The sequence below is a fragment of the Lynx canadensis genome, chromosome C2, assembly GCF_007474595.2.
Source record: "Lynx canadensis isolate LIC74 chromosome C2, mLynCan4.pri.v2, whole genome shotgun sequence".
NCBI lineage: Eukaryota > Metazoa > Chordata > Mammalia > Carnivora > Felidae > Lynx > Lynx canadensis.
This window is the reverse complement of record NC_044311.2, coordinates 21,909,581-21,934,414: the sequence shown is the minus strand read 5'-3', so window position 1 is coordinate 21,934,414 and position 24,834 is coordinate 21,909,581. Positions and strand designations below refer to the sequence as shown.

Here is a 24,834-nt window from a genome sequence, read left to right as displayed (position 1 = left end):
CCTCGTTGGGGAGAGCGGGGGTCGGCCGGGGGCGGGGGAGGCCGCTGAGACGGAGGAGGCCAGCAGGTGCCTGCGCTCCAACCCCCTACCCCCACCCTCACCCCCTCCCTCATCCTCACCCCGGGCTTGGCCTCGCCCCCTGGCGGGCGAGCGCTCGGTGCCGAGCAGCGGGGGTGGGGGGCGCGAACCCCGCGGGCAGCGGGAAAGAGGCCGAGGGGGGCCGCCGGGGCCCGACAGGCACGGAGAGGTCGGCACCCGTCGGCACGCACCCTCAGCCAGCAGCCCCAGGAACATGTCCGCGGCCGGCGCGCGGAGCGGAACCCCGGGGAGGAGGACCGGGGGAGGGCGTGTGCAGCGGCGGCGGCGGCAGCGGAGCCGCTAGTCCCCTCCCTCCTGGGGGAGCAGCTGCCGCCGCCGCCGCCGCCACCATCAGCGCGCGGGCCGCGGCCGGAGCGAGCCCGGCGAGCGGCGCGCGCGGGGGAGGGCGGGGGCGGGGAGGGGGGTGGGCGGAGGGGGCGGGAGGGCGTGGGGGGAGGGTCTCGCTCTCCCGGCGACCAGAGCCCGAGAGGGAGACCCTGGCGGCGGCGGCGGCGGCGGCGCCTGACACTCGGCGCCTCCTGCCGTGCTCCGGGGCGGCATGTCCGAGGCTGGCGGGGCCGGGCCGGGCGGCGGCGGGGCAGGGGCCGGGGCAGGGGCCGGGCTCGGGCGCTGCCCCCGCAGCCCCCCGCGCCGCCGCCCGCGCCGCCGCAGGGTTCCCCGTGCGCCGCCGCCGCCGCCGCCGGGGGCTCGGGCGCCTGCGGACCGGCGACGGCAGTGGCGGCGGCGGGCACGGCCGAAGGACCGGGAGGCGGCGGCTCGGCCCGTATCGCCGTGAAGAAGGCGCAACTGCGCTCGGCCCCGCGGGCCAAGAAACTGGAGAAACTCGGAGTGTACTCCGCCTGCAAGGTACTCCCTCGCCGCTCCCGGGCCGCCGAAGGGGGAGGGGGGGGCCGGGGCCCAGCCCGCGGGACCCTCGCCCCCTCCCCCTCTCGCCCCCGTCTCCCGCCTCCCGCCTGGGGCCGCTGCACCGCGGAAGTGCTGCTGTCGCCCGCGCCCAATTAGCTTCTTCTCGGACGAGAGTCCTGTTGGGTTGGACGGAGGGGATCGCCGAGACCCGGAGCCTTTCATTCTTCCCCCTTGGAAGGAGTTGCCTCTGCGTCTGCGCTCCTGGGCTGCCCCGGGGCTTTGTTGCTCTGTAGGAGCTCGCCTGAGGCACCTTCCAGAGAGGGGAGCAGCGCGTACTAAGTGGCGGGCGCCCCGGGGCCGAGGAGACACCCACCGGGGGCGTCTGAGAGCCCCCTCTTCTCCCGTCTTCTCCCCTTGCCCCGTTGGGAGGAACTGGGTGGAAGGGGTGAGAGTGAATTAGGCTCCAGGACTCCGGCGCTTTGGCAGATCGAAGGGGCGGAACGCGCCGGATGGCGATGTGGGCACAGCCCGAGGCGAGGGTCCGGGAGCTCCCAACATCCTAGGCTGAGGGCGGAGGCGCTGCTGCGCGCGGTGACAGCCCCGTCATTATTGTATTATTACTTGTTTCGTTCAAACGCTGTCCCAGCTGCTCGAGGTGTAAACAGGATTTGGCAAGGTGACAGCCCGGCGCAGCGGGCACCACTGCTCAGGTTGAGGACACGCCTTTCTTGCCATCCCCTCTCCATCCCAGCTCTCGGCACCCTATTGCCCCTTAGCTGCAGATCCAGATGTGGGCGCCGCGCTCCCGGGGTGGGAGGCTTGCCCGAGGCCGCGGGGCAGGCTGGCCCTGCGCTGTCAGCAGCGGCTTTGTTTTGACAGGGTGACAGCTGAGGGGGGCGGGGACTTGGCCTTGTCAGCTCCTGCGGCCTGTGGCTGAGGCGGGGAAGAGACACGCTCACACCTCCCATGTATCTCTCCCGCCTGCTGCAAACAGGGTCAAGTTCCCAGATCCCAGATTCCAGATTCCCACAGCCAAGCTGCAAGGGCCACTTTCTGAATTTTGATGTAAAGATTATTAATCCTGCCGGAACCTCTCTCCACAGCGATGCTGTTTTTAGTATTTACTGGAGTTTCTCAACTGCAGTGGAAGGTCTCTGCCTACCCCTTTTCCCACACCGTTCCCATCCTCATGTATATGTTGAATGCCTACTGTGTACCCTGTATTGGTTTAATAAGTATTTGTTGAGCGAATGTAGGATGTAGCCTAGTGCTTCTCAAACTTTGAGGTGCATAGGAATCACCTGGGGAGCTGTTAAAATGCTGGTTCTGAATCAGGGTGGAGATGTCTGCGATTCTAACAAACTCTCAGATGATGTGATGCTAGTCCAATGGCCACACGCCAGGCAGCAAGGCCCCAATTCAGACCTGGGTGACTTATTATTAATCGCTTTTGGATTCAGTCAAGAAGGCAAACTGTCTTCCTCCGAGGTCAATACATGGTTGGTATTTGGAAAGGACTATAAAGAAGATAGAGGGCAGTATGCTTCTAAGAAAGGTGAAGGGCCCGGAGGTGGTTACAAAGGGCATTAGGCGAAGCGAGATCTGTGCCCGGAATCGAAAACAAGGTCAGTTACCTGGTGGACTTGAGGTTCTGCAGCCAGTGTGGGTTCACGTAGTAAGTGTCAGTTCAGCGTTTCTGTCCCGGCGTTTTACCGTGTTCACTTCACGAATCCCTTCTCTCCCTGCTGCCTGCTCTTGCCTTAACGCCCGAAAACTTCCCAGAAGTTTTGGTCCCCAAACCATGAGCAGAGGTTATGTGCCCTGCATTGATATTTTTGATCCTTTCAAACTTCCGAAGAGTGAGATGTAGCAGCTTTTCTAAAGTTTGTGATTTGAGTGTTTCATGTTCTCATTCACGACCAAACTTTGGGGAAGGGAAAGCTTCTCATTAAAGGCCTCTTTTTTCTGCTCCCGGGAGACTCTGAAAGTGTCTATTTTTATTTGCTCATTCATTCGATAAATACTTAGAGGGGTCCCAGCTCGGTGCCAGGCTTTGTGCTCGATGCTGGGGCTGTGGTACCCAGAATGTGTCCTTCTGGAGCTGCTGAGGGAGTGTGTGTGCACGGGCACATGCACGTGCGTGCATATGTTGGAGGCCGGGGGAGGTGTGCAGTGAACCCTTCACAGCGAAGTAAAAAAAATTGCTTTCTTAGTTTTTTGTTGGAACTCAGAGGAGGGCAGTTCATGGGCTGGCATGGGTGGGGTAGGAATGGCTTCCTGGAGGAAGTGTCAGTGGGTGCTAAGGACTCTTGGCAGTGCAGGGTGGGGTGATGTGAAGCTTCTTGAAGAGGAGAAACTGAAAGCACTTGTGAAAGCTTGGAGCTGGGCCAACGGGAGCTTGCGCTGCATTGGCTGAGGCCACCAGGTTGGGGGGCATTGTGTGTGGCCCCAGGAATCCAGGAATCTTCACCAGGGGAGTAACAGTCTTTCAGATTTGCCTTTTTCTTTTTCTTTTTTAACTGTGCTTGGTTGGGTGTGAGGGGAGTGTGAGAGAGCAGTTCTGTGGTTCTTTTCTCAGCTTGTCTCTATCCTCACATAAGAAAGCCCCCAAAGGATTCCCCTCTACCTTTTGTCACTGACGGCCCCTTGGCAAGTTGGAGGGAGTAGAGAGGTGAGAGAAGGAGGAGGGACCTGGAAAGGGATGAATAGTTTACTGGGGGCTGTTAAAAGAAAACCAGGTCCCAGACCTGATAAAAGATCTGGCCTTTAAACTTCACAAACGAAACAGAAGGAGGAGGGAGCTAGTTCACAGCCCTGGTGGTATGCCACACCCTGGAGAGAAGAAAAAAGAAGAAACAAACAAACTTGTTTTGCAGGATCCAGGGTAGAGTTCTTTGAACTATATTCTGGCAAAGGTTGCTTCAGAGAATCTCTTTGCTCCTGTGTGACACGGGAGTGTGATCATTAAAAATGTAGATCTGACCACATTATATCTCTACTTGGGACCTTTAATTTCTCTTTGCTGGGGTCCACGAAGCCCAGCACGGCCTGACCGCTGCTAAGTCTGGCTCCTTTTCGGGGCCTTGCACCCGTGGTTTCCTTCTACCCCAGGGCCTTCGTACACACTGTTTACTGGTACTGAAAGCTTCACTTTCAAATTAATTCCCAACTCTTCTTGCAGATGTCACATTCCTTGTATTTCTTTTACCTCCCCCCCCCCCCCCCCCCCCCCGCCCCCTGGGCCAGCCTTCCCATTATAAATTGTTTGGAACCTCCTTGTGTATACCTTTCCTTCCTAGTGCTTTTATCACAATATTTAATTGTGTGATTATTTGATATGTGTTTGTCTCTGAATAGATTCTAACTGATGTGGTTACTGACTGGATGAATGAATTAGAGAAGAGAAAACAGAGGAAATGATTAGCTCTTACGGATGGAAGTAGTGAATTTTAGCCTGACTGTTTCTTGACGGTGGGGTAGAGGGGATTCTTTCATGTAGGACATTTCTAGGTATCTCACAGGTGTTCGCAGGAATGGGTTTTTAGTGTTATAAAATAAACTGAAGTAAATGTATGAGTAGCCCAAATCTAAATCTCCTTGAATTTAAGTATTATTTATCTACTAAAAAAAATAAAAATAAAAAAAAAAAAGGAAAGAAAAAAATATCCCACTGACTTTTCCTAATGAAATAGGGCACTTTTTCAGGAGAGGAGTCAGTATAGTGGCCAAGAGCCTGTGCTTGTGAGTTCAGACTAATTGGAGTTCAGATTTCAGGATATCCAGCTGTGTGACCTTGGACAAGCCTCCACTTCCTTGTCTGTAAAGTAGGAATAATAATACCACCTCTTTGCATAACAGGGAGGATTTAAAGTGGGCTAATATGTCTGAGGCATCCAGATGGGTGTCTGGTCCTGGTAAGCCCCTCCTGCAGCTCAGTTTGGGCATATGCTGTTAACGTGGACGTCAGGAAAGAACGTGGGGCTTAGAGGTATCTCCAATCTCAGCTCTGCCTCTGTGTGATCCTGGCCATAAGTCATTTGGTTTTTCTCTGAGCCTTGATTACTTCCAAAGTTCTTAGAACCTAAAAGTGTTAGATTAATGCTGGCTAATGGGAATGGCCGAGTTGTCTGTCGGCCCCGGTGGCCACAAAGCATTTATGGAGAGAACCCAGTTGCTTTGATTTCTGGGCTGACTGCCATACTTGGAGAGTGACACGGGCTGTAAAATTAGGCTTCACTTAAAAAATAATGGTTTGTAATCTAAAAGTAACACTGCTTGTAGAATATGCAGAGGGCAGAGGCAGAGAAAAATTGTCCTGCGTTGGCCAGGAACTGGTGCTTGGGGCCCTAGAACAAGCCCTAAAGTTGTGGAGAGCCCCCAACGCTTTGGTATCTGTCAGTCCCTCCCTCAAAGAGCAAATTTCTTTTTCAGCTGCAACATCTAGAGCAGCGGCCCTTACCTAGGAGCTATTTTGCCCCCCAGGGGATACTTGGCGGTGTCTGAAGACATTTTTGGTCATTGTTACTGTGAGGGAGGAAGTGCTACTGGCAGCTAGTAAGTAGAGGCCAGAGATGTTACTGAGCATCTCACTCCGCACAGGACAGTCCTGCACAACAATTATCGGGCCCCAAATGACAGGGCCAAAGCTGAGGAACTCTGTTCTAAAGGAAAATTATATTGACCCATAATACTGTAAATACATTTGCAGCCTAGGAAACATTAATGCTTTTAAGGTTAATTTGAATAGCACTTGAAACCTGAAAAACCTCACTCTGCGAATCATGGGGCATATTTCTAAACAGCTTTATTGCACTATAATTTATAGATCACAAAACTCACGGGCTGTAAGTGTGCAGTCAGATGCTTTGGGGTAAAGTTATATAGTTGTGTATCCATCACTACGGTTCATTTTTTTTCCCCGTCACTACAGTTCAGTGTTAAAAGCCTTCCGTCTTCCTGAAAAGTTTCTTCCCCCAGGCACCTTTTTAAGGTGATATTTTGTGTTAATTCATAGTTCGTAAACAGAAACCAAATTAGAAATATCCTTTTGGAGACTCAACGGGTAAGTAGAATTATGATAGCAAAGCAGAAAACATGGAAGGGTGTAGCTATAACGTCTGCATCTATAGCACATGATTATTTCACATGTGGTAACTTCTCTAAGAGGCGGTGTCATGGAGCCAGGCACACATAGGAAAAATATTTCAATTGGCAGGCACAATATAAAAAGCCCTAGAGAAAGATGACCAAATTTAATTGTTTCCTCATAAACTTTCAGGGAAGATGGAAATTCAAGCCCGCAAAGCCTTCAGATTGCAATTTGCAGTTTTATGTAACTGAGAAAGTTGTTTATAGGGCAAAAGAGAACGTTTTGTTTCAGGAAGCATGTGCTTACACATAGCATTTTGTGATGCAGTGCTGGTGCATTGTTGTTTGTTTGTTTGTTTGTTTGTTTTTAAACTACTGAGCAGATTTAAACCTGGCCACATAGGCGGGATTTAATTCTGTTTCTATCAGCTACATCCACAGGTCTAACCTGTCGTGGGGAACGTCCAGGTGGAAACATACGGTTTCACATGAGGTCCCTCGGAACAATCAGAACATGTGCTTCTCAGATGAAAGATCTGGATACTCCGTGCAGTGCCAATAAAACTTGGATTTCCAAGGCTCGGTGGCCTCTGATTTAGTTGGTTTGTCTCCGCAAGAGGAAGGTAGTTATTTAGGAACAGTTGTCAGTGGTGTCTTACTCTCAATGGTTTCCCGCTGCTAATCTGATTCCAACACAAAGGCACCTGTGGCAGAGTCGTGGGCGTGCTTCCTATTCTGCGAGCTGCCTGGAGGAAACGTGGAGAATGCTCTTCCCTCACCCTCCGTGCCGGGCACGATGGGGCAGCCACTTCAGGGTCTTGGGTTTCAGTTTCCCTAGTGGTGAAGCGGGAGTCAAGGTGGCACCTCATCGACGTGAGGATGACATAGTTTTAGCATATGTGAAACTTCTTGGGATACAGGCGTTCCGCCTACGTCTATTTTATTTTACTTTGGGAAACTTTGCCTTGGTATCAGCAGTTGTGTTGATAGTGTTTTGCCAAAGCGTTATGCCTCGTGTCATTTGATTCTTCTGCCTGGGGCAAGAGGAAGGTAAGGAAGGTCATTTTACTCGCGGAGAACTGAGACCCAAAGAGGTTAAGCAGCTTCTTGGGAGCAGCAGCGGTTGCTCAGGGAAGAGCCGGCCCACATAGATTTTCTTTCCAGCGCAAAAGAGATGTTGCGTCCTCTTTCCAGACTTTCTTGTGGGGTGGAGGGGATGGTGTTCTGAATGTCAGTGGTTTACAGAGAGGATTTCGTTTTAGGCGTTCGATTGCTCTCGTTTGACATTTATTGTTACTCCTATTGAGAGTATGTTCAAAGGCTTTTCTAGTTCATTGAAACCATGCAGGCCATAAAGCAAACAAAATAAAGTGTTCTTTATTACTGGCCTAGGGCAGACCGATGCATGCCCTTGATTTTTTTTTTTTTTTTTTTTTTAATTTTTTTTTCAACGTTTATTTATTTTTGGGACAGAGAGAGACAGAGCATGAACGGGGGAGGGGCAGAGAGAGAGGGAGACACAGAATCGGAAACAGGCTCCAGGCTCTGAGCAGTCAGCACAGAGCCCGACGCAGGGCTCGAACTCCCGGACCGCGAGATCGTGACCTGGCTGAAGTCGGACGCTCAACCGACTGCGCCACCCAGGCGCCCCTGCCCTTGATTGTTTTAAAGCTGACAGTCAAGAATGGTCACTGTGCTGGCCCATTACAATTCCTTGTTGAAGGAAGATGAAAGTGATACCTACTCAGGCTATAGAAGGTTCCAGATGTGTCAGAGAGGTAAGGAACGGACTGTCCGGGACATTTAGACGTCCCCAAATAGCTCTACAGAGGACTGCACACACAGCAGTGTTTCAGTACAATTCAGAAGGAAGTCATTTTTTTTTTTTACCTTTTACTTTTATTATGCAGACAGTAAAGTGCTCATATCGTAAGCATACAGCTTGATGAATTTGTGTGTAGGCACACAGCCATGCAGCTGCCATCCAGATAAAGCTGGAGGGCATTGCCAGCACTTCTGAGGGCCCCCTGGTGCCTCCTCCCCACCTCTGCTCACCCTTATTCTGACTTTTATTACTAGAGATTACTTTTGCTTTTCTTAAACTTGACATAAATGGAATCACATGGTATGAATTCTTTTGCATCTGGCTTTTGTCACTCACAGGATGTCTGGGAGCTGTATCCATGTTGTTGCATATAGGAGTAGTTTGTAAAGACATTTTTATTTATTATTATTATTTAAGTTTATTTATTTATTTTGAGAGAGAGAGAGAGGAGGAGAGGCAGAGAGGGAGAATCCCGATCAGTGCAGAGCCTGATGTGAGGCTCAAACCCATGAACCACGAGATCATGACCTGAGCCAAAATCAAGAGTTGGACACTTAACTGAATGAGCCACCCAGGTGCCCCAAGACACATGTTTTTAACCTAAAAATAAGTTTAAAAATTGTCAGCCATTTTCAGGATGGAAGTCATTGGATGTGGACTTCATAAAATGAATTTTAATTAAATCTTCAAAAGATGGGAATTTGATATTCCAGAATTTAGCATATGTGAAAGTTCTTGGCATATAGGGAAGAACGCATGAGGGCAGAAATGGGGACAAGTAACCAAGGAGGAGGGCGCCTGGGTGGCTCAGTCAGTTAAGCGTTCGACTCTTGATTTCAGCTCGGATCACCATCCCAGGGTTTGGGGGATTGAGCCCTGCGTTAGGCTCTGTACTGACTGGGCTGCCAGAGCCTCCTTGGGATTCTCTCTCTCTCTCCCCCTCTCCCTCTCTCCCTGTCTCTCTCCCCTCTTTCTTTGCCCCCTCCTTCATCCTCACACACATGTGCTCTCTCTCTCTCTCTCTCAAAATAAATAAACAAAAAACAAAAAACAAAAAAAACAAAACCAAGGAGGGCTGTAGATAAGCATTGGGATGAAGGAGGAACAGAATGCTGGGGAGGTGGGTGCTGGGGGCCTGTGATGTCACAGCTGCTGGAACGGCCAGCCTGCATACTTCCTTCTCCTCTGGAATCTGTAGTGGTGAGTCCTTACTGGTAAATACCCATGGGAAGTCTTGCTGTCACCCATCCTTGGTTCTGAAAGATATCTAGAGTTTGCGTTGTATCCTGCAAGCCATGCAGAACCATGGTGGGAGCTGTGGCAGGGTTTCTAGAAGGCTGGCCAGAACCCAGCACATAAAGCTCCAGTAGGCATTGACACCTCTGTTGTGTTATTGGCCAAGGGGATGGAAATGCAGGAAAGAGATCATTTTCCTTCATACTGGAAGTGTGTGCTAAGACCACTAAAGGCCCCCTTCTCTCTAGGAGTGTAGTGAGGAACGCTCATTACTCTGTAGCCCCACACGGTTTTGGCATAGCAACTCATCCTTGAAAACTCATATGAAATATGCAAGCTTATTATTTCATGGAATCATACGGACTATCCACTTATAAAGTAATGTTTTCTGTAATTGATGTATTTAATTATTTTTTAATCTTTATTTATTTTTGAGAGAAAGACAGAATGTGAGCAGGGGAGGACCAGAGAAAGAGGGAGACACAGAATCCAAAGCAGGCTCCAGGCCCTAAGCTGTCAGCACAGAGCCCGACGTGGGGCTCGAACGCACCAACTGTGAGATCATGAGCTGAGCCGAAGTCGGACACTCAACCAACTGAGCCACCCAGGCGCCCCTGTAATTGATGTATTTAACACAACAGAATTTTTTACGTTTTTCCTTGTGTGCACATGTACATGGGGGTGTTATAACTAATGCTGTTTGTTTATTCTACATTTATTTCCATGGGCTGCTTTAGATTTCTGCTTAGGTAGCTCCCATCTAAATTCCTTATGACAATTCATCACTTTTCATCACAATTGAAATACAATTGAATCTTTATAATATTGAATTGCTTTCATCTCTGGAATTCAGTTATGCATGCTGATACCCCTTGCATTGCACACTTTTCTTCTCCAGGTATTGGTGTGGCTTGTTGTCAGACCTCATTCTGGTTTGTTATTCAAATGCGAACTTTTCAGAGAAGCCTTCCTGACCACCCCCACCCCCCCACCCTCCGCCAAATACAGCAGCACCTCATCACTCTGTAAGGTTACCTGTTTTGCTTTCCTTTTCCTCATTTTTCAACACTTGGAAATACATATTGTTTACTTTGTGACAATAGAAGTTCCATGAAGCAGAGACTTTGGTTCGTTTTGTATTCCAGTTCCACTGACTATGCCTTGCACATAGTAGGTGCTTAATACATATTTGTTAACCGAATGGGTAATTTTGTGTTCACAGCGAATTTCATATTCACAGGCTTCATGAGACTGGAAGAGGGGAGATTGTGTGTAGAGACAAGGCAGCTGAAGCTCAGAGAGGTTTAGCAACTCGCGCGAAGCTGTGTGGTCGCCGGGATGGGGCTGGAACAGCATCTTCTGACTCTGTTGCTAAGTGTGGTCCCTGGTGAGCTTACAGTTAGACCTGATGACATAGGCAGTACTTGTCAGATGGCCTGGGCTTCTGCTGTAAGAGGAGCAGGGAGAGTCACACCCACCGTGAGTCCTTTTCTGAGAGGATGATGTGAACTTCTTTGACCACCGTCTCCTCTTCTGCAAGTTAGAAGTCAGTTCTCAAAAGTGTGTTGTGAGTATCGTGAAACCAGCGAGTTAAAACCTATGAAGTGAGAAAAAGGCCCTACCACATATTCTAAAAGTCTATACTGTGTTAGTGAACGAAAAAAAAATCACCTACAAAGGCATGTTTTCTTTTTTAATGTTTATTTATTTTTTGTGGGGGAGACGGGCAGAGAGAGAGGGAGACACAGAATCTAAACCAGGCTCCAGGCTCCAAGTGCTCAGCACAGAGCCCCACGCGGGGCTTGAACCCAGGAACTGTGAGATCGTGACCTGAACCGATGTTAGATGGTTAACTGACTGAACCACCCAGGCACCCCCAAAGGCATGTGTTCTAACTACTGTTTATATTTTTGTTGCTTTGCTGCCTACTTAGACTAAAGGCTACAGTCGGCTTTCTTTAATTTGTTCTTCTGTTTGTACCAGAAGCACAGACACAGGTTGATTACTTTTTAAATCAGGAGGTGAATACATTTATTTTGCATCAAGTGTGAATAATATCTTTAATGATCCATTTGGAGTGATACATCACCTAACCTTAGGAGGAGGCTTTGAGTAACCCCTTCAGTCACCTCAGGCGGGACATACGAGGATCCTTCCATTAGTTCTATGCCCTCCTAAAAAGTCCCCATCCGTTGCATGCTCTTGGTCTGTGCAGCCCTCTGTGAGGCTTCTGTGGTATGCAGGAGATTCCAGAAGTACAGGGATGAGACCTGAGTAGTATCATAGTGACTGATGGTGGCAGCTCTAATTTGCATCAGCTCTAACAAGCTGGTGTTGAAACTGGATGGCAGAATGCCAACGAAGTCAAGGTCAGCATACTTTGAAATAGCAAAGTGAGTCATGTAACCCGGGATTTGCACATACCCATAGGACTACCTGACTCACCCCACCTCCAGGGGGACACGTCCATGAGTATTGTTAGGTACCTGTGCCCAGGCTCTGTCCTGGTGGGCGGTGAGTGACAAAGGAAGTGAAAGCCACAAGGAGCCTCACATCTTGCTGGGGAGACAGATATGGAGGGAAAGAAAAATTCAAGTGAATAATCAAGCATGAAGTCAGTGCAGAGAAAAACCATGATAAGCTGGGGGCAGCTGGAAGTGTAGGAGAGAGGCTCAGCCTAGGTGGAGTGAACGATATAAAACAGCAGAGAAGCAAAAGTGAAGGGGGCAGGACATCAGAGTGGTTTGGAACGTGCACCTAGGCAGCAGACTGCCTGGGTTTGAATGCTGAAATGCTGCTTTCTCGCTGTGTGAGCAGGGGGAGATTACTTACCCTTTACAAGCCTCAGATTGCATAGCTGAATATGGAGAGTGTGATTCTGTCAACTTTATCCATTCATTCAACAAACTGTTACATCGTGTGCCAGGCATTGATTTAGATGCTGGGGATACAGTGACAGATGGGTTTTTATTCTTGCAGAGCTTGCTTTCTGGTAGCAGAAGCAGACAGTAAACAAGAAAATAACAGAAAGTGGTAAGTGCCACACAGAGAATGAAAACAGAGAAGTAAATGAGAGTGCCTGGGGAGTCCTTCCGACATGTGCCCATGAAGGTCTCTCAGTGGATGGGACAATGTCTGGGGCCTGAATGATAACAAGAAGCTTGGGGGTGGGGACAGTATGTGTGTGTGTGTGTGTGTAGAGGATGCCAGGTGGGGAGTGCACAGACTCTGGGGGGAGAAATGGCTTGGTCTGCTCAAGGGTGGCCAGGTGACCCTTGTGGGTAGATGGGGAGCAAGGGGGCAAGTGTAGGAGATGAAGTGGGAGAAGTAGATGGGGCCAGATGGCCAAGTGCATATAATTTTCACACAGTGAAATGATCTGATTTCCACTTTTTTAAAAAAATGATAGAGCTCGCTTGCTCTTCCTTCTTTCCTTCCTTCCTTCCCCCTTCCTTCCTTCCTTTCTCTCTTCCTTCTTCCTTCCTTCCTTCCTTCCTTCCTTCCTTCCTTCCTTCCTCCCTCCCTCCCTCCCTCCCTCCCTCTCTCTCTCTCTCTCTCTCTCTCTCTCTCTCTCTCTCTCTTTCTTTCTTTCTTTCTTTCTTTCTTTCTTTCTTTCTTTCTTTCTTTCTTGTCTTTCAAGAGAGCACAGGTGAGAGAGGAGCAGAGAGGGAGAAAAGCATGTTCACCTGAAACAGGGCTCCAGCTCACCTGAGGAAGGACTCGAACTCCTGAACCATGAGATCATGACCTGAGCCCAAGTCAGATGCTTAACTGACTGAGCCACCCAGGTGCTCCCCATTTCCATTTCTGATACTTTCAACAAATGCATATCAAGACCCAGAACATTTTTTTTTTAGTTTTTTTTTAATGTTTTTATTTATTTTTGAGACAGAGCATGAGCAGGGGAGGGGCAGAGAGAGGGGGAGACACAGAATCAGAAGCAGGCTCCAGGTTCTGAGCTGTCAGCACAGAGCCCGACACGGGGCTCAAACTCATGAACAGTGAGATCATGACCTGAGCCGAAGTTGGATGCTCAACTGCCTGAACTACCCAGGCGCCCCCCAGAACATTTTAATCACCCTAGGAAGTTCCCTTCTCCTTGCCATTCAAATTCCTCACTATCAGAAGCAACCACTGATCTACTTTGTATCATGATATATTAGTTTTGATGTTCCAGAATTTCATATAAATGAAGCCACACAGTACATCCTGTTCTTCGTTCAGTGTAGTTTTTTTGAGATTCATCTATGTTGCATGTATCAGTGATTAATTTCTTTTTATTGCTGAGAGGTACTCGACTGTATGGATGAACCAGTTTGCTTATTCATTTACCTGTTGATGGGTTGTTTCAGATGGATTCAGATAAGATTTTCATTTTAAAGCATCTCCTTGGGCTGCTTTGGGAAAAATAAAGTGTGCAAGAGGAAGAAAAGAGGGCCAGTTGAAGTTGCTGCAGGGTTAGGTATAAGTGGGATGGTGGCTTATGACGGGGGATGGCAGTGGAGGGGGTAGGAGTAGACATTTTGGGCAATACTATGAATTCAGAGGCAGCAGGACTTGATTTGTTGGGGGATGGTGGTGAGGAGGAGACAGAAATGAACTTGATGTCTAGGCTTTTAGCCTGAGCAATGGAAAGGATGGTAGTTCCATTTACCAGCTTGGGCAAGACTATGAGAGAGGCAGGTTTGGAGTGGAGGAGAAGAGTCCTTTTTCTGGATGTGTTTAGTCAGGTGAGTCTTTTAGTAGTCAAGTGTTGACTTGATAGTAAAATGAGGTAATCCACTTAGTTTGTTTTAGTATCTGGAATATTCTAATTGCTCAAAAAAATGGTAGTTACTGTTACAGTTAAAAGCAGAGCTAAATAATAACTACTGATCTTAAAGAGGCCGGCCAAATTGGAGGAAAAGGAAAAACAAGTACACAGAAATAGTGGGAAATAGGATCCTTTCTTTGGGTGAAGAAGAAATCAGTTGATAGAAAGTCTTGAGTTTCAGGTAGAAAATTTTGGACTGAACTCATTAAATAAAAGTAAGTCTTTGCACTTTAAGAAGGAGGAGACCCGAGATATTTTAGAGTGCCAGCGAAAAGCTCTAGGTTTTGGTTTTGGCTCCCTGCTCCTTTGCCAGCTGGGGTAGCTCAGGCAAGCCACACCCCTTCTGTAAGCATTGAATTACTTGTCCTGTGGGGTTATAGGGAGACGAAAATAAGATGATGTAGGCGAAAATTGCCTTGGAAAGTATCAGGCAGAAGTGCTCGATGTTGTTAGATGGCATTTTATGTTACGTTATGTTCTTTTGAGAGAGCATGAGCAGGGGAGGGGCAGAGGGAGAGAGAGAGAGAATCTTAAGCAGGCTACATACTCAGCATGGAGCTTGGTATCAGGCTCAATCCCACGATTCTGGGATCATGACCTGAGTCGAAATCAAGTGTTGGACACTCAACCGACTGAGCTACTCAGGTGCCCCAATTAGATGGCATTTTATTTATTTATTTTTTTTAAGTTTGTTTATTTTGAGAGAGAGACACACATGCTCAAGTGGGGGAGGGGTAGAGAGAGAGGGAGTGAGAGAGAATCCCAGGCAGGCTTCGCACCGTCAGCAGAGAGCCCGACTCAGGGCTCCATCTCAGGAACCATGAGATCATGACCTGAGCCAAGATCAAGAGTCAGATGCTTAACTGACTGAGCCCCCCAGGCGCCCCAGATGGCATTTGAGAGTAGGCTGATGTGTCCGGTGCTTGTTAGATGGAGGAGGAGTGGGGATATACTGAAAGTGAGAAGAGAGCTATTCCTTCTAACTGGCTATTAAAACCTTGACCCGGGGCCCTGCCCATGAGAATGGAGGAGAAGGTGCAAATCTGGGAGAGACTTGGAAAGAAGAATCCGACGGCCTTGGGTGAAGGCACTGAATGCAGATGTCCTAAGAAAAGGCAATGCCCCTGGAGGGAATAGGCTAGTCGAAGAGGGGTGTTGGGGTTGAGGGCAAGCCTAATGTAAAGCTTACCGGGCAGAGATGCCAGGTGTGGGCAGTTGGGAATGCAGGCTGGAAGTTCTGCTTTGCAGGTTCGGCTGGTTATGTGGATGTGTGAGTCATCGGCCCGGATAACGATGGATTCCATGAGAACGTGAGCTGTCCAAGGAGCAGTGTTTATGTACGGCACTGTTGGTTTTGCTCATCCCGGCTGACTCGGTGCCAGAACAACAGGCTGAAGAATGACAAGTTCTATCTGTCAGCTGGTTGTCTGGCCTGCTCAGTGTCAGCCCAACAGTTTGACGAGTCTTTCCACTGTGCGGAAGACTGAGTTGTCGCTTTGGCAAGGTCACCAATAAAGTCTGAGATTGGTCCTGTGTATATTAAAAGAGGTTCCAGAGGTGCCTGGGTGGCTCGGTCGCTTGTGTCTGACTTTGTAAAAAAAATTTTTTTAACGTTTATTTGCCTTTGAGACAGAGAAACAGTGTGAGCAGGGCAGGGGTAGAGAGAGAGGGAGACACAGAATCTGAAACAGGCTCCAGGCTCTGAGCTGATAGCTCAGAGCCTGACATGAGGCTGGAACTCACCAGCCGTAAGATCATGACCTGAGCCGAAGTTGGCCCCCCAACCGACCGAGCCGCCCAGGCGCCCCAGTGTCTGACTCTTCATCATGGCTTGGGTCATGATCTCATGGTTGTGAGATCAAGTTCCACGTCTAGTTCTGCACCAACAGCATGGAGCCTGCTTGGGATTCTTCCCCACCCACCCCGCCTCCCCTCTGCCCCTCTCCTGCTTACACACTCTCTCTCTCTCTCTCTCTTAATAAACAAACAAACATTAAAAAAAAAAGTCTCAGTGATTGTTTGGGATTTAGGGTTCTGGGGCACCAGTTTCTTGGCCTTGGTGTCATTCAGGACCTCTTGAGGCCCTTCCATGGGTGATGTGTGTTTGGGTTGGTCCTGGAGACATGCCTCAGATGTGATGAAGAGTCTGGCCCATCCCTAGGCAATTTGGTAGCACTGGAGTCATTTAGTACCTTTTGAGATAATGCCTGAGGGTGTGAGCCTTTGATTCCGGCAGACCTGATTATTTAGCATAAAGAGGGCAGGCAGTTCCTCATTGAGCTCCAGCCCAGGCATAGGACTTCTTCCAGATGGCAAGGTCACGAAGGTTTTCTGTTGATGTTGGAGTAATCTTGAGAGCTTGGAAGAGGAGCGTCTGACTAGGGTGTTTATACCTAGGTCATTTCCTCATGACATATTTTCCATTCTCCTTGTGTATCCTTGACTACTCTTCAGTATTTGCTTTGTGTCCTTGTGACTTTCCAGACCCAAATGGCACTCTTCATTAAGGTCTTCAGAGATATTTCTCCCTGGATTGCCGCACTGGTTATCTTTTCTCCCCTTCTACGTCTGTTTTTACTTTGAATTTCGGGCAAATTTGTCTTCTGAGGGAAGTCTCCCCCCCCACTACCACCTTCTTCTTTTCACTCGTGCCAAAAGTACCCAGATTTGGGGGGCACCTGGCTGACTCAGTTGGTGGAGCATGTGACTCTTGACCTTGGGGTTGTGAGTTTGAGCCCCACATTGGGTGTAGAGATTACTTAAAATCTTAAACAAAGAAAGCACCCAGATTTTTTAAATCCCAGTTTTAAGTCATAGCTTTATGGTGCCTGCTGGCCTTCCATGTACATCTGTGTGAGCTGGAAAGACTTTCACAGTGGAGAAAGAGTCTGTGTCCCCGAAAGGATTACCTAGCTATTTACAGTTTAATTGTGTATGAGAAGCTGAAGTTAATCCCGGGAAAAGAGGAAGGTATTAATACATGCATCAGACCTCTTTGTCCTTTCAAGTCTTTGATACTCTAAGGGTGGTCCTCACTTGGGAACTTTTTAGGAATGCAGCATCTTAGGTCCCCACCCTAGGTTTACTGAATGAATCTGCATTTTAATGAGATTTCCTAGGTGATTCCTGAGCAGATTACAGTTTGGGAAGCACTGCTTGAAATCACGAGAGCATTATCCACATTGCCCCCAAAGCAGTTCACCTCCAAATTCATTGGGATCACTACCTCTTACAGAGACTTTAGGTGTTGTTTTTTAAAACAGGATTAAGAGATTTTTTTCACAGTCACACACGCACACCGTTGAGAGGAGAATCCAGGCAGCTCACGATGGAGGCACATGAAAATATTAGCCCTCTCACCTGTCCTCCTCCATCCTGGCTTTCACTACCTTTCCTTGTCTCCAGATCCAGAACGTGTCAGTCTCCGCACCCCCCCCCCCCCCCCCCCCCGCCCAAGACTGCACTGTGTTGTTTATACCACAGTTCAAGGAGGGGAACTCGATTCACTGTACAGAAATCCATTTGGATTCCTGTCAGGCTCGAATGAAGCTGTGAACATGCCAGAAAGTTGGATGTCAGCAAGTCAAGAGTGTTGGATGAGGGTAGCCCTTGAAGCACCAGCAATGCGGCTTTATTATTAGCAAGTTTTAATTGTTTCAAAGTCTCCATTCATTTTAAAAACAGGACAACCTACTTAAAGATATATTCCCATCCTTTGCTGTTTCTCTTTTGCTGACAGATTCTGACAGTAGAGGTGTGGCCACCTAGACGACTAACTTCTTTTGCTTTTTTAGATCGGAGAAGGACAGAGATGGAGACCCCCCATTTTCTGGTTTGTCTTTTGTTTTTTTCCCAAATGTAGCTTATTAAGCTTCTTTAATTTGTGAGGAGAAAACGTGCTTCAGTTTTGGGACACAGTTTGGTGCAACTTTCCAGAAGACCTGTATTTGAAGTGATAATTAGTTATTAGCAGTTCTTGCCTTTTTGAAAAACAACTTCAGTGGGATATAATTGGATGCCCTAAAGTCTCTGGTTTTAAGTGTACAATTCAATGACTTTTAGGAAATTGAGTTTTAGATTTCCATCTCCCCAGAAAGATCCTTGTGTCTATTTGTAGACAACCCCGTTTGCACTCCAGCCTCAGACTATATCTATTTATTTCCTTCCTTCCTTCCTTCCTTCCTTCCTTCCTTCCTTCCTTCCTTCCTTCCTTCCTTCCTTCCTTCCTTCCTTCCGAGAGAGGTCACAGGAGCAAGAGAGGGGCAGAGGGAGGGAGAGAATCTTAAACAGGCTTCCTGCTCAGCGCAGAGCCCAACATGGGGCTCGATCTCATGACCTTGGGATCATGACCTGAGCTGAAATCTAGAGTTGGACTCAACCTACAGAGCCACACTGGTGCCCCCAGACTAATCAACTTTCTAGATCTATAAATTTGCCTTTTCTGGACATTCATATAAATAGGATTATATAGTATGTGTCTGGCTTCTTAGCATAATGTTTTTGAGGTTCATTCATGTAGCATATATATATATATATATATATATATATATATATATATATATATCAGCATCTCAGTCTTTTTTTAATGCCAAATAATATTCCACTGTGTGGATATGCCATATTTTGTTTATGTATTCACCAGTGATGGATATTTGGATTCATTCTGCCTTTTGGCTAATTAATATGAATAATGTTGCTGTGGACATCTGTGTGCAAATCTTTGTGTGGATACATGTTTTCATTTCTCTTGGGCAGATACTTTGGAATAGGTTTGTTGGGCCATGTGGTAAATTTATGTTGAACTTAATTAAGTTGTGGTAAAATACATCTTGCATAAAATTTACCATCTATAAATAATGTTTTGGTGAACTTGGGTGTACAAATATTTCTTTAAGTTCCTGCTTTCAATTCTTTAAAATTGCTAGATCACATGGTAATTCTATTTTTAATATTTTGGGGAACTGTCATACTGTTTTTCATAGTGGCTGCACTGATTTTCCTTTCCACCAATAATGCACAAGGGTTCCTGTTTCTCTGCATCCTCACCAACACTGGTTCTCGTCAGTAGCCATCCTAATGAGTATGAGGGGGTAGGTATCTCATTATGGTTTTGATTTGTATTTCCCTAGTGATTAGAGATGTTGAGTGTCTTTTCATAGGCTTATTGACCATTTGTCTTTGGAGAAATGTCTGTTCAAGTCTTATCCCCTTTTGGGTTGTTTCTTCTTTGGTTGTTGAGTTGTAGGAGTTCTTTATAGCTTCTAGATATTACCCTTTATCAGGTATTTGATGGGCAGATATTTTTTTTTCATTCTGTAGGTTGCCTTCTCACTCGATTGATTGTGTTCTTTGATGCACAGAAGTTTTTAATTTTGATTAAGTTAAATGAAGCTATTTTTTAAAATGTTCGTTTTGGGTGAGAGAACTGGAGAGCAAGTAGGGTACGGGAAGAGAGAGGGAGAGAGAGAGAATCCCAAGCAGGCTCCCCACTGTCAGCACAGAGCCTGGCTTGGGGCTTGATCTCATGAATAGATAGATGAATACCTTCCTCCTACAGGATGGAATAGAATAGAGAGCCCAAAAATAAACCCTCACCTAAAATGATCAGATGATTTCTGCCAAGACCAGTCAATGGAGAAAGGGCAGTTTTTTCAACAAGTGAGCTAGAAAAACTGGATATTAACTTGGAAAAGAATGAAGATATTGGACCCTTACCTTAAACCTGGGTGGCTCAGTCAGTTAAGCATTTGACTCTTGATTTCGGCTCAGGTCATGATCTCATGGTCATGAGATCAAGCCCCAAGTAGGCTCTGCACTGAGCACAGGGCCTGCTTGGGATTTCCTTCTCACTCTCTCTGCCCCTCCCTTGCTCATGTACCCATGTGCACACTTTCTCTCTGAAAATAAGTAAATAAATATTAAAAAAAAAAAAAAAACAGGAAAAGCTTCGTGACATCAAATATGGCAATAATTTCTGATACGACACCAAAAACACATGCAACAACAGAAAAAATAGACAAGGGGTATCTTGGTGGCTAGTCAGTTAAGCATCTGAATCTTGATTTTGGCTCAGGTCATGATCTATGTTTAACTTTGTAAGAAACTGCCAAACTCTTTTCTACAGTGGCTACCATTTTACATCTCCTCCAACAATGAAGATTCCCATTTCTCTACATCCTTGTCAACATTTATCATTACCTGCTCTTCTGTTTTTTAATTTTGTTTTTGTTTTTTAATTTTTAGAGAGTGTGACCGGGGGAGAGGGGCAGGGGGAGAGAAAGAGAGGTCGAATCTTAGGCAGACTCCATGCCTAGTGTGGAGCCTGATCTGGGGCTTGATCCCATGACTCTGGGATATGACCTGAGTCAAAATCAAGAGACAGGTGCTCACTGACTGAGCCACCCAGGTGCCCCATTATTATTATCTGCTCTTTTGGTTGTAAGAGCAAGGTGTGAAGTTGTATCTAATAATGGTTTTGGTGTTGACTTTTAAACATTCTACTTTTGTCTCACCTGGAGTAGAGAGGTAGTAAAATAGAGTGAGGACCTCCGCACACAACCACAGGACCAGTTATTTGCCTCAATGTACCCAGTGAGTGCTTCTGCAGGGTAGACTGAGAAAGTTCTGGCAAATCTCTTAACATCTTAGAGCCTCAGCTTTTTCTTCTGAATAGCGGATGAATCTCTCCTACAGGATGAGATAAGAACAAGTATACAAGTGCTTTTTCTCATTTTAGGTGCTTAATACATGTTGGAGGCACAGGTTTACTCCATCAGTTTCCCTTCAGTGTGTTCTTGCTATGAGACATCCCTGTCACTGATTTAAGTTTTCCAGCAAATAGGACTTCCCAGTATTGTAAGCATGACTGAATCCTAGTCATCTTGGCTGTCTTTCTCTTGTTCCTCTGGATGTCACCCAAATATCTTCACGCCTGTCTCACTCATCGACACTGAATGAACTGTGAGCACCCTGCTCCCTTGTCTAGCTGTCATCTGAGTCATGATCCTGTGTTTCTCCAGTGTAGCTTCCTTCTCATCCTCCATCCTGGCTTCTGCATACTACAATGAAGGCTGTTGCCTTCTCTTGCCGTCTGACCTTGGATTCTACTGGGGCAAGACCATTTACATCCTGGGCCTGTTGAAGCAATCCAGTGGCTTTTTCCTTCTTGCTTGGTTCTGCCAAGTCTGCAGAGATGTGCTCTTGGGGGAGATGAAGTCATCTGGGGAGCTCTCTCCTCCTTGTGCCTGGGTTGCTAGCTGCAGCAGTAATTGGCTTTGCAGCATACTACCTAAAAGGTTGTCCTTCAGAGGGTACTTTGTTAAAGCTGCAAGGCCAGTCCCCTTGGGAGTTCCCATAGATAGCAGCTGTCTTGCCTAATTAAGGAGAGATGTGGGAAAGGTATTTTGAAGGAAAACCTCTTATCTGGAAGAACAGTGGCTGGGCCTGCACATCTGGAAGGGAGAATTAAAGGCCAAGGCAGAGGGCATGGTAGCAACAGCTTGGAACATGTGGCAGAAAGTGCTTTGCTGGCAGTCAAGGATAAAGGCAATGAATGTTTTCTTTAGTATGTCCTCTTCAGTAAATTGGGCAAGAAGTCCCACACATACTACAGTTTTTTTGCACTTAGGTTTCCAAGTGCCCAAGTGCATGTACACATGTAAGAAGTGCTTTGTATATCCTACTAAAAAAAGAAAAAAGAATAAATCCTGAAACAAGTGGGCCAAGCTCAAGGGATTTCCAGGTATCTCAGAGAGGTATAACTTAAACCACTTAGAACCACTTAGGAAATGTTAGGACTGTCCTAGGCGTAAGCTCTTAGGGTCTATAGCAAAGACGGGTTTTGGGGGGTAGATCCCTTTTAAACTCTAGTGCGGCAATAGCCAGTAGAAATGTAGTATGAGCCACGCATGTGACTTAACATATGTAATTTTCCAGTGGCCATATGTATTGGTTTCCTAGGACGGCCATAACAAATTATCACCAATAAGGGGGGTCAAGTAACAGAAACTTTCCTTATTTACAGTTTTGGAGGCCAGAGGTCTGAAGTCAAGGAGTCAGCAGAGCCATGCTCCCTCCAGAGGCTCTGGAAAGAATCCTTTCTTGCCTCCTGGCCATCTTCAGCATTCCTTGGTGTATAGATGTATCACTCCAGTCTCTGCCTCTGTCTTCACATGGCCTGTGTGTCTCCGTGTCTATGGCTCAATGTCCAAATCTCTCCTTTCTTTTATAAAAGCACCAGTTACTGGTTTTAGGGCCCAGTTGATGTTTGGGATAATTTCATCTCAGCATCCTTAACTGTTCATATCTACAAAAAATCATATCTGTTTTCAAATAAGATCCCGTCTGGTGTTTCAAGTCCCGGACTTGGCACCCACTATGCCAAATTAAAAAAAAAAGAGAAAAACCAAATATTAAATTTTATTAATTTTAGTATATTATTTAATATTCTACAATATCATTGTAACATGTAATAATATATAATAATAATTTTTTTTAACATTTATTCATTTTTGAGAGACAGAGACAGAGTGTGAGTGGGGGAGGGGCAGAGAGAGAGGGAGACACAGAATCTGAAGCAGGCTCCAGGCTCTGAGCTGTTAGCACAGAGCCCGACGCAGGGCTCAAATCCATGAGCAGTGGGATCATGACCTGAGCCAAAGGTAGAGGCCCAACCAACTGAGCCACCCAGGCGCCCCTAATATAAAATAATCCTTCATGAGATATTTTAACATTCTTCTTTTGTTTTTGACACTAAGTCTTTGAAATCTAGAGTTTATTTTACTCTTAGAATGCATCTCATTATAACATGTAATCAATGTAAAATAATTCTTCGTGAGATATTTTAACATTTTTTGTTTTTGACGGTACGTCTTTGAAATCTAGTGTTTATTTTACTCTTAGAATGCATCTCAACTTGGACCTGCTCCCTTTTGGAGACTGGACACCCACTTGTGGCTGCCTGCTGCACACCGGCCAGCTCGGCTCCAGTGCTGTGGGGCTCACAAAACTTTTATACTTCTCAGTGTTTTGCTTATGTTTTCGCCCTCCTTTGCTCTCTCTGTCCTTTTATCTTCCGATTAGTTTTCAGGGAATTTTCTATTTATTTGGAAACAGTCTCAGTTGTTCTGAACAAAAGAAATAAAAGTCTACTTTGTGAAAGCTACTGAGATCCCAAGACTCAGTGGGGGAAGCAGAGTGAGTCCATTTTGAAAGAAAAGTCCTTTATTCAGTTACATGTTTAAGTGTCTATTGTTGGTGGAATTCATTAAGTACTTCTATCACAGGTAGCTTAAGGAAGTGAAGTTAATACTTGGGATGTAACTTTTTTTTTTTTTTTTTTTTAGCAGAGGGAATATAAGACTTTATTATTCCAGATCTCTCTGCCCTGAGATCTTTACCCATTATCAGACCCCCATGAACACGGCCATTCTTCTCTGTCACGTTAAGACAAGGAGTGGAATAAACTTTTCTTTATGGGCTGATTCTTCTAAGTCTGTTGTAATAATGAAGTCAGAATTTCTATCTCTAAAAATCTATATTGTCTTTTTCAAGAATTGCAAGCTTGTTATTTTTTGGCTTGAACCTCAGGAAAGGGAGGGAGATTTTATAAGCAACCCCACGGGGGAAAAGTTTTGGATCCTTGAATTCTTTTTTTTTTTATTTTTATTTTTATTTTTGGGACAGAGAGAGACAGAGCATGAACGGGGGAGGTGCAGAGAGAGAGAGGGAGACACAGAATCAGAAACAGGCTCCAGGCTCCGAGCCATCAGCCCTGAGCCTGATGCGGGGCTCGAACTCACAGACCGCGAGATCGTGACCTGGCTGAAGTCGGACGCTTAACCGACTGCGCCACCCAGGCGCCCCTTGGATCCTTGAATTCTTAAATGTGGTTTGTGATAAGGATGTGGTTTCTGCACTTCCTCCCCCACGACTGATTTATACTGAGCCTCTGTTACGGTCCTTGGATATTTTTCTGGAATTATATTTTCCCCTCAGATGAATTCATGTTAAAGAAAATTAGCAAGCAACCCATGAATATGAATACCGTAGAGAAAAATATAAAGTACAGTGTGGGGACATCTGGGTGGCTCACTTGGTTAAGCATCTGACTCTTGATTTCAGCTCAGGTCATGATCTCAGGGTTTATGAGATAGTGCCCGATGTTGGGCCCTGCACTGACAGCTCAAAGCCAGCTTGGGATTCTCTCTCTCTCATCCCCCATTTGCTGTCTGTCTGTCTGTCTGCCCCATTTGCTTTCTGTCTCTCTCTCTCTCTCTCTCTCTGTCACTCTCTCTCTCTCTCTCTCTCTCAAAACAAAGAAATAAACTTTAAAATAGAAAAAGAATGATAAAGTACAATATGAATGTCCCTCTCCCTTTCCCACTTCTGCCCCCCTCCATAAGTATGTATCCGTCTAGTTTCTCTGTATATCCAAATACATATTACATGCTTAAATTGCATATTCTCTTATTTTATTAAAAGATATATTGGATTATGCTTAGTATTGTTCTGTAGTTTGCTTTTTCTGCCTTTTACTGGGGCCTGGAGGGGTCCCAAGTCTACACGGTTAGTTATATTGATAAATGTGGCATAATAGTCTGTGGCACCAATCTACATAATTTTATAAATTCTTATATTAATGATCAGATTTTACCTGACATATATTTTTTCTTTTGCTCTAATAAATGGTGTACAGATATCATTGAGCACATGTGAGTATTTCTGTAGGAAAGCTTCCAAGTAGTGCCCTTGGGCCAAAGGGCACAAACAGTCCAGTTTGGTTTCTGAAAGTCTGTACCAATGTTTCCTGCCACACATGTTATGTGAGGGTGTGTGTTTCCTCACATCTTGGTCAACCTTAGATATCAATGTCAACTTTTTCTGTATTTTTGCCAACTTAATTAGTATGAGGAAATACCTCACAGGG

General features: G+C 46.4%; 1 protein-coding gene across 1 annotated transcript in view; it reads left to right on the top strand.

The window, feature by feature from the left end:
* The first annotated feature begins 637 nt into the window (after window positions 1–637).
* KAT2B (lysine acetyltransferase 2B) overlaps window positions 638–24,834 on the top strand; it is a 102,898-nt gene continuing 78,701 nt past the window's right edge. Inside the window, exons 1-2 of the mRNA XM_030328419.1 lie at window positions 638–646; window positions 721–945. Coding sequence (XP_030184279.1) covers window positions 638–646; window positions 721–945 — 234 coding nt within the window. The remainder of the gene's footprint in view (window positions 647–720; window positions 946–24,834) is intronic.